Below are 9,527 nucleotides of genomic sequence, written 5' to 3'. Positions count from 1 at the left end.
CAGCTGGTTTCTGGGGTGAAGCCCTCACAACAGGAGTTTTTAGCAGCCCTGGTGAGTCCCATGTGCGAGCACGTTTGAAAACCACTGCATGGCACGAACTGGGTCCCTCTGGCCGGGGTGTGATCACTGACATACTCCAGCATGACCCCTGGCACATTTGAGAAGCCGCAGACGCAAGACAGGTGCTGAGTAATGAAGGAGGAGAAACCCAGCCAGGTGCAGGTGGGGGCGACCACGTGAGAAAGGATGGCCTGGGCTTCAGAAGAAGGGGTCAGTGGAAAGAGGAGGGGGGACAGCACCCCCAGGGGGCTGGGGGAAGGAGGTTTGGTGCGGCCGCCGTTGTGAGTGGGAACGGGACAAGGGTTTCCTAAATGTCTACGTGTGTCTTCTGCCATCCCCATGGCAACCTGAAGTGACCTTTTGGAGAGGATGTGGCCGGGGTTCAAAGTGAGGCAAGGCAGGTTCCGTTAAAGATAGGGGTCAGTCTGTGACAGGCGGGGTTCTGGCCCACTGGGCGGGAGGCGTGCCCACTGCAGACAGACGGGCAGAGCGGGGCTGCAACTTCCTGGGCTGGAGATTCTCGCTGGCGGCTTAGAATGCGGGCCGAGCGGGTGAAAGTCAGCTGTAAAGCGACTGGGGGACCCCGATTCCCCTCAGGACCAGTGTTATGCCAGTTAGGGTCTGCAGGCCTGGGGCTGGAGAGCGTGAGCGGGAGGCCCGCACAGGAGGAGCGCAGGGCCGGTCCAGCCTGGGGAGTTCCATGTTGAGGGCGTGTGTGCGGGGCCCCTCCTGGGCCCAGCATGGCAGCCAGGGTCCAGGGACAAAGCAGGAGGCCAAAGAGACACCCTCATAGAGCCCCACCAAGTTCCAGGCAGAGGGACACCTCAGCAGAGAGGCTGGAGGCCAACTCTCAGGTGTCCTTCCTGAGGATCAGGAGGGCAGAATGTGGGGTGGACAGAGGTGCTGCAGGCCAGCCGTCGCCAACCTCTGTGGCCCCAGGGACCGGTGCTCCCATCAGAATCTAACGCCTGATGAGCTGAGGTGGAGCCGAGGTGGTGATGCTGGCCCTGGGGAGCGGCTGCAGATACAGATGAAGCTTCGCTCGCTCGCCCACCACTCACCCCCCGCTGTGCAGCCCGGTTCCTAACAGGCCATGGACCAGTACTGGCCCGCGGGCCGGGGTGTGGGGACCCCTGCTGTAGAGGGTTCATCGAATTCTGTGGCCTACGTCGCCTACGTCCCCTCTTTACATGGGCTCTTGTGCGCCCACCCTAACCAGCTGAGCTTGGGGAGAGCCGTCAAGGAAGAACTTGGCACCGGGCGCGGGTAAAGCATCCTGCAGGGACCTGACAGCCACCGCGGGGCAGGCGGGCGGGTCAGCACTGAGCGTGTGCGAGGTCCCTCCAGACCTGGCAGGTGTGGGACACCTCGGGCAACTGTTCCAAGTTCGAGATGCTTTAAACTCACTGGTTACATGTAGTAACTCACTTAACGAGAAAAGAATGGCTTCACCACAAGTATGATGTTCAATGCAGATGTGATTCCATTAAATGTGAGCAGAAAGTAAAATGAAAACATTGTGTGTATGTGGGTTTCCAGAAAATAAACTAGCAGGAAACAAAATCATACTAAAAATTCTGAGAGAGAGAAGGATGTCCAGGGTACAGCTGGCTAGTTGGCCCCAATCTCTCTTACCGTGGGACCAGAGCCCTTGACGTTTAGGAGGGTCCATGGCCAGCTGAAGTAAAAGCTCCATTTCCCAGCTTCCCTTGCAGGTAAATGTGTCCGTGTGATTAAGTCGTGGCCCAGGAGACGTAAAGAGAAGTGAAAGGTCCCCCTCTGGCCCCATCCTCCTCCCGTGTCCACTAAGGAAGCCAGCTTAGTGGAACAAGATGACACGGGGTGAACTAGCCTGCCCGTGGACCTCCTGGCTGCAAGAGAAATACCAGCTTCTGTCTTTAAGCCTCGATCACTTTGAGAGTTTGTTACAATTAAATCTAATCCTAAATAATAAAATAATCAAGTTAAATTGGCAAACTAAACATCAACGACATAAACCTTTTCAGAGTTTGAATAAAACACGTCCTTAAGAATCTTTTAATCAAAGCAATTTTAAACTGTGTATTTTCCTTACATATCGATTTATGATGTGTGTAATTGTGAAGTGTCTCAAAAAACAACGGAAACAAAAAGACTTTAATGTCTTTAGCAGCAGAATTCATTTCAAAAAGTTCTGGTAAACTCTACAAAAGCTGAAGCAATGTGTTTGCCCCGGCGATCATTCTAGGTTTAGTCTCGTGCTTGGAAGACACGCACAGTCCTTCCAGGAGAAATTCATATCTGTTATCTGTGAATTAATGTTCAGTGACTTAAACACTTCCTTTCAACATCTCATTGAACCCTCCAAACAACCCTATCAGGGGTCTATGTTACCGAGAAGGAAAACTGGGCCTGACAGAAGTAAACGCCGCTCACGAGGCTGAGTGACGTGCAGCCAGATGCACACACGCCCGCTCACTCAGAGCTGCAGGAGATGAGGGTAGGGGTGTCTTCGCAGGGCATCTGACCCGTCCTCCACCTGGTTCCCTCCGGACCTCAGGCCTTCAGCTGGAGCTCCCCAGAACCTGGAGGTCTGGAAGCCAGAGGAATGAGGAGGCCATCTGCCCTGGCGCAGAGGCAGAACCTGGCTGGTCACATGTGACTCAGAGGCTCACGTGGTCAGGGAGCTCGGCTACTTTCTGCCACTAGAGATGCAGTTTGTGTAGGATTTGGGGTGTTTGGGCAGAAGATGGGGAAAGGAATAATGAACCCCCAGACCATCCTGCTGTTAGTCACAGGATGGGCACCCGGTCAAATAACGAAACTTGGTGATAAGCCTGGGAGTGTGAATCACACAGAATTTTCCACACAGACTAAAACAAGCCCCTGTGACTCAGTTGACACCACAAAACTACCTCACTGCTTCCGAACCACCTGCTGCCCCCTTTTCCCACCTGTGCCATGCAGCTCCTGGCCCCCATCACCCCGGTACTCCTGCAGAGTGCCCACTGAGGTACCAATCGGGGTGGGCATGAGGACCCTTCCATAAGGGACTATGCCTGGACTTCTTCCCTGAGAGCAGGGCACAAGTGAACCGTCCAGAGTCCCAGAAGCTCAGGCCAGGGAGGAGCTGACACCTGGGGACCTGGCTAGAAGTGAGACTCAGAGCCAGGTCCCCGTCTCCCGTCACTGACTGGCTGCCTGACACCAGGAGTCACCCTGGCCCCGAGCTTCGGATCCCCCCTCTGTCAAGAGAGGTCTGAGCTGTGGTTTCCTGGAGGTTTCACTGCAACCCAGGAAACTGCCCTTGCTGCTTCCGCAGCAGGATCAAGAGCTCATTGCTGGCGACAGTAAGTGACACGCGGCATAGTCTCATCGATGGGCAAAAGGGTGCTGCTCGGGATTTACTGCTGCACCTGAGTTTAGACGTTTACCTGGTGAAAATGATGCCAGACTGGCAAAGGTGAGATTCGGGTCACTGCCCTGCCCCCTGGTGAGCCTGGGCCCTGTGCCAGGTGCCTGGGGATCGGGGACAGCACAGCTCCCGCTGTCGGGGGCCCGCAAACACCTCGAAAGAACAGTCAGGAGGCGGCTGAGCTCGGCATGGAGGGTCTGTACTTCATGGGACAGGCCTGTGGCCGGGGGACGGAGTCCACCTCTGTCTGGGGACAGTCCCTGCAGCATCACCCTCAGGCTCAGTCGCTGGGGGCCGACGGTGGACAGCGGGGAGACGGCAGCATCTCAGGACAACCTTCCTGCCTTTTCTGTCGGTGCCACTGATTCATCGTTTCCTGCGGAGATTTTATAAAAAGCATTAGATTTCTTTTTTGGTTTGTTTCAGTCCATTTGTTACAATTGTCAGGAGGTTCTCGGCTGGGCAGATCACACCACGTGACCCCAGCCTGTGTTTACACCTCTCTGTCCCCTCCCGAATTCTCACCCCATCTTTTCCTGCCCAGACATTTTTATAAATGTTAAATAAGGGTAAAGGAAGCAAAGGACGCAAACCACTGCCTCGCGCCCGTCTGACCGGGTCAGGCCTCAACCGACATGCATCTGGCTGCAGTGCAGGTGTGATGGGGACTGCAGGTGGCGAGGTGCAGGTGTGATGGGGACTGGACTGCAGGTGGCGAGGTGCGGGTTGATGGGGACTGGACTGCAGGTGACGGGGTGCGGGTTGATGGGGACTGGACTGCAGGTGGCGAGGTGCGGGTTGATGGGGACTGGACTGCAGGTGGCGAGGTGCGGGTTGATGGGGACTGGACTGCAGGTGGCGGGGTGCGGGTTGATGGGGACGCAGGTGGCGGGGTGCGGGTTGATGGGAGGTGCCTCAGGCTGCCGCCCTGAGGCTGGGACCTGCCCCCACCCTCTTTAGCGTCCCCAGATTCACAACATTAATTCTACCTCATGGAAAATTGCTTCTCTGCTCCAGGTAAAAGGTAAAACATTTTGAAAAGAACTCTTCTACCCCATTTTCAGGTGCCTCCCAGGAGTTTCACACAGCTCTGGCTCCCCAAAGTCCAACAGGCCATCTCACTGTCCCCAAGGCCATAGGCAGTGAACCTGAGCACACCCTGAGCGCGCCCCCCCCCCCCCAGCTCAGACGAGATGGAGTCAGCCTGGCCTGAGGGACCACAGGGCAGAGACTCGCTGGTGCAGCCTCCCCACAGTCTTCGGTCCGCAGTGCCAGGGACTGAGGGGCCCAGCCAGTCTGAGGGCAAAGCCCCGAGGTCAGTGACAGCATCGCAGCGCCGACACACAGCCACCTGGCTGAGAACACTCACTTTTGAGCTCACGACCCCAAGCCAGAAGGGGAGGAAGCCAAGATTCTAGGCTCACCTGCCTTTGCCTTTTCAAACCTGCCCACCCCCCGCCTTCCTGACCTCGCCCCGCGCGCGGCCCCAGGGCAAGGAGAGACCCTGCTCCCATTTGAGGGGTGTCCTCACTCTGACCGAGGTCACTCACCTCAGTACTTTGGCCAGTTTGCAGTAAACACAGAGGAAACAGCACATGAGCACAAAGGCAGCAATCAGCAAGGCGCCACCGACGGCGATCATAACCTCCACGTCAATCTTCTCGATCTGGAAACGAAGCACGCACCTGGGCAGAGTGCGGGCGCGCAGCGAACGCGCCTCCCTTCCCCACGGCCCGCTATGCCCCCTTCGGTGGAGGAAGAACCACCCCGAAACCACAGGGCCTCATGGCTGACTCCCCCCAGGGAGGCCGAGGAGCCTCAGCTGGCCCAGCTGCGTAAAGGGTTTATTCGTGGATGGAAAGGGACCGAAATGCCCAGTCCAGAGAGAAGGACGTCAGGAGAGCGGCGGGATGGCATCCTTGTCCTTCCATGGGCGGCGGGGTGTGGCTGCACGGAACGCACAGGCCCGCACTCCGCCGCGTCGTCTTACGGCCAACACCTGGCCCCCTGAAACAGACTCGCTCTCAGAGTCAGAACTGAGCCCTCGTGTGCATCAGCCGGAACGCCTCCCGTGGGAACAACTAAGGAAATGTGTTTTTCCAGAAAGTTATGTCAGTCTGAGAATATGCAGACCCGTTTTGTAAATAATAGGTATTTGGGGGAAAAAGTTTTCAATTCTCCCACTGACAACTGGGTCCTGCCACCTGGGCATTTAAGGAGATTCTAGAAGCTTCCAGCCAAACCCTTCCCAGGCTGAGATATGCGGAGTGTCCTGCACAGACCAGGAACCTGTTTCTCCAGGAGCTCCTGTCCCTCATTCTGCAGGTCACACAACTTCCTCTGCCACTTTTCCTCCTAAATCCAACTGATTTCCTCAAAATCCAATTTATCTGGAATAAGCACTCTGGTTAATCGACACTCTGAGCCTCGAGGAGCTCGTCCACTCAAAGGCTGAGCGATAACTGGGGAGAACGCTCCGAGAGACAAGCAAGCGCCCCAAATCGCAGGCACACTTCCCCGAGTCCAGTCGCCCTGAGCCGCGTGAGGCCAGCTGCACCAGACAGCACAAAAGAGAAAAAAATGAATTTTAGTGAACAAAGCCCTTCAGTAGTAAATTTCTTACACCTTTGATCCCTAAGAAGGATGTAATTTTCATCGTTAGGGACAGCTGTCGTGCAAGTCTTAAGACCTGACTTTCAGGAGCACTGTCTTCAGCCAGAGCTCACGGAATCAACAGGCACCATCTGAGTCCTTTCTACCCGTCAGGACACGGGCTGTGTGACATCAGCCCTCAGGACACCAGCTCTCTCACGGAGTTCTCAGTTCTGTTCCACGTTCAGAATTCTAGCCTCCCAGGTCATACGGAACATCCGGATCATATTTTGAATAATTTTGTTCTCGGTCTCGTTCCTTCGCAGGTTTTCGTTTGCTCCACAGAAAACATTTTGGGTTTGTCTTCTAATCAAAACGTAGTTTGAGATTTTAATAAAAAACACAGAAGGAAAACCCGGTCAAGTGAGGAGTAAATGCCCTTACGCTCAAGACACGCTTTGTTTTAGCCACAGAGGGACACTCTGCAGCCACTTATCACAATATATGTTGTGACATATATGTTCATTGATGTGATATACATGTTCAGTCACATATCACACTTATCACAATATATGTTGTGACATATATGTTCATTGATGTGATATACATGTTCGGTCACATATATGTTCATTGACATATTACTACGGTTAAGTAAACTGATACGCTGACAAATATAATCGACATATATATAACCACATAGTTTTATAAAACCGCATATACATAAAACGTATACCTGACACGTGTAATTGAAAAATAGACACACGTCTGTCACGTGGCACAGGGAGAAGAAACCGGAGGAGGCTACCGGTCCGAGACAGGTCCCTCCGGTCCCAGGTGCAGAGAGCCTGCCAGGCCAGTCCTGTTAGACAAGGGAGTTAAGGAGCTACACGAGGCTTCTCACGGAGACCAGGGACTGGGCCGGGCACAGGTGTGGGGACTGGCAGCCGGCGGGGCCGGTTTCTCTCCGACTCTCTACAAATGTCGTGTGCGTAGTCACGTGAGAACGCAACGCCTGCGTGCCACTTCTAGTGATTTCTTTCTGCCCTTCATCTTTTTAGTTTCCGTTGTACAGAAAGTTTTCAGGATGTGCCTTCCAGCCAGAGCTAATTTAAAATTTAATAAAGAATGAGGCCACGGTTGACAACGTGAACGCTGCTCAGGGCCATCGCTGAGTTCGAAGGCAGGATAATGGCAGTATGCTTTCCTTTTTTATTTTTTTTTCAAATAGCCTGTCTTATACAGATCTCCATACTGAATATTTACGCATAAAATTACATGTGATGCCTGGGGTTTGCTTCTGAATAGAGAGAGAGCGAAGTAGGAACGAGGGTAGTGATGAGAAATTCCACACCGTGAACCTGCTTGTCCCCTCCCAGAAGAGTAACCATGAAGCCTTCCCGCTCCGTGGTGATGGTTCAGGGTGGTGAGAGATCATGTCTATAGGAGACAGGTACAGTAAGAAGGGCCGGGAGCCGTGGACACAGCTGGGGGTGAGCAGTCCTTGGGAACTCAAAGGGCCCCCACCTCACCCACACTCACGCCTCCTGCTCGGTCACACCTGGACACCCAGTCCCCACCTGGTACACGGCCGGCCCCGGAAGTCTCCGAGCTGGCAGGACCTGAGTGGGGCTGTGCAGGTACCTTGGCAAGTGTCCCAGCTCCTTGTGAGCGCAGCTCTTCAAGGTCACAGGAATGGGTCCCCCCTGGGTCACAGTTTGGTGCTGTGTCCTCCCCAGGAACTCTAAGGTCGCAGAGCCCAGTGAGCGAGTAGTGATGAGGAATTCCATGCCGTGAACCTACAGGGCCTCCACGTCAGGCTACAGGGCCACCAGACCATGCTGGCACAGAAGGGTTGCTGGGGCACCCAGGGGAGCCGCCAGGCCAGAGGTTCAGTCTACACCTGCCTCTGGGCTGTACCCCTTTGAGTCTATCATCCATCCACAGAGCAGATGGGAGGATTCTTAAGATAACCAATCAATAAAACCCGTCTCCTGCTCAAAAGATTCCCACTGAACTCAGAGTAGAATCCAAACTGTGTGACCCACAGACCCCTCCTCACCTGCCCCTCCCCCTTCCAATGCCAACCTGCCACCTCCCTCCCCGTCACCAACACCCACCACACGCCTTCCTCCCTTATGCACCTGCCTCAGGACCTTTGCCTCCACCGCCCCGGAACCTCCAGTCACATGTGACTGCGTCCTTTTCCTTCATTGCTCAAACTTCACATTTCCAGGAGGTCTTTCCTGCTCATCTTAATACTGACCCTCCCGCCACCTCCAAGGCACTCAGTTCCCCTATTCTTGGCCCCGGTCGCTATTTGAATTTTTCATTTGTTGTTTTGTTTATTGTCTGTCTCCTCCATTTAGAATATATGTCCCATGAGGACAAGGAGCGAGTCCATCACGCTCATTTCCATAGTCCCTGTCCCTGGAAAAGTGACAAGTGTTTGCTGACTGATGGATGAGTGCATAACTAAAGCAGAGCCCCTCCCCCACACACATGCTCTTCTTGTGAGACCTTTGCAATTCCAAGCTCTCACCTGCAGTCACGGGCCTGGAGGACCCCATCCCTCAGGCTCCCTGACATGACCAGTTAGACATTCCCAGCAGCCGAACCTGGCCCGGCCTGCCTTTTTCCTCCCCATCTTCTGCCTTCGTGAGGTGACACTGAGGAGGGTGTGTTCTGGAACCTCGGGTGATTCCAGCTCTTCCTCACATAAAAATCCCTGACCCCCAGAAAGGGCACCACGTAGGCATCAACTAGGAAGATAAACACCTATATTCGCAGGCACAGAAGACGCCTGTGATATTCTATTGACTTGTGAAAAACGGTACACGCAGCTACTTCTCTACGCACGTACGCAATATAAGTATCTGCAAGAACATTCAGCAAAATGTTACCATCTAAATCATAGGACTTCCTCTTTTATTCTCAGTACTGTAAAATTTTACATTTTCCTATGCTGGTTAAGCATTCCTTCTAGAAAAAGAAAATCAACAAGAAAAAAAAGAAACAAACTAAACATCCTCAAACCCTTGCTCACCAAAAGAAAAAGACCCAAACTCTGAGCAAACTAGTGGTCACGTGCGGTGGTTCAAACGCAGGTGCAGTTCTGAGACGGGCGGGGGGCGGGAGGGCTTTGCACCTCCACTGCCAGGCCCGATGGACACTGATGGACACCTCGTAGCTCACTTGGGCAGCAAAGTTACCCACACGCACATCACCATAGAAACGCGATCCACGGGCGGCTGCAAGTTCGCGATGTAATTACCTGGGGTCTTGGCAAACTGTGGCGAACGGCGCGGGCTGCGAGGGGAGGCGTTCTCACCCCAGCAAGAGGGGTGGTGCTGGGGTCTTCAAAGGGCAGCGCGCGCAGGGCCTGCCGGGGCCTCCAGGTGGGCACACTTCGGGCCTGGGTGAGAAAGGCTGGCCCCGCCGTGGCTGCGAATAAGAGCGAGCGCATCGCACGTCCAGGAAGGGC

General features: G+C 54.3%; 1 protein-coding gene across 1 annotated transcript in view; it reads left to right on the top strand.

The window, feature by feature from the left end:
• Nucleotides 1-9,208: 9,208 nt before the first annotated feature.
• MMP21 (matrix metallopeptidase 21) overlaps nt 9,209-9,527 on the top strand; it is a 7,247-nt gene continuing 6,928 nt past the window's right edge. Inside the window, exon 1 of the mRNA XM_011365480.1 lies at nt 9,209-9,309. Within this exon, the coding sequence (XP_011363782.1) occupies nt 9,209-9,309 (101 nt within the window). The remainder of the gene's footprint in view (nt 9,310-9,527) is intronic.

The sequence above is a fragment of the Pteropus vampyrus genome, unplaced genomic scaffold, assembly GCF_000151845.1.
Source record: "Pteropus vampyrus isolate Shadow unplaced genomic scaffold, Pvam_2.0 Scaffold111, whole genome shotgun sequence".
Taxonomy (NCBI): domain Eukaryota; kingdom Metazoa; phylum Chordata; class Mammalia; order Chiroptera; family Pteropodidae; genus Pteropus; species Pteropus vampyrus.
This window is presented reverse-complemented; position numbering and strand designations above follow the sequence as displayed.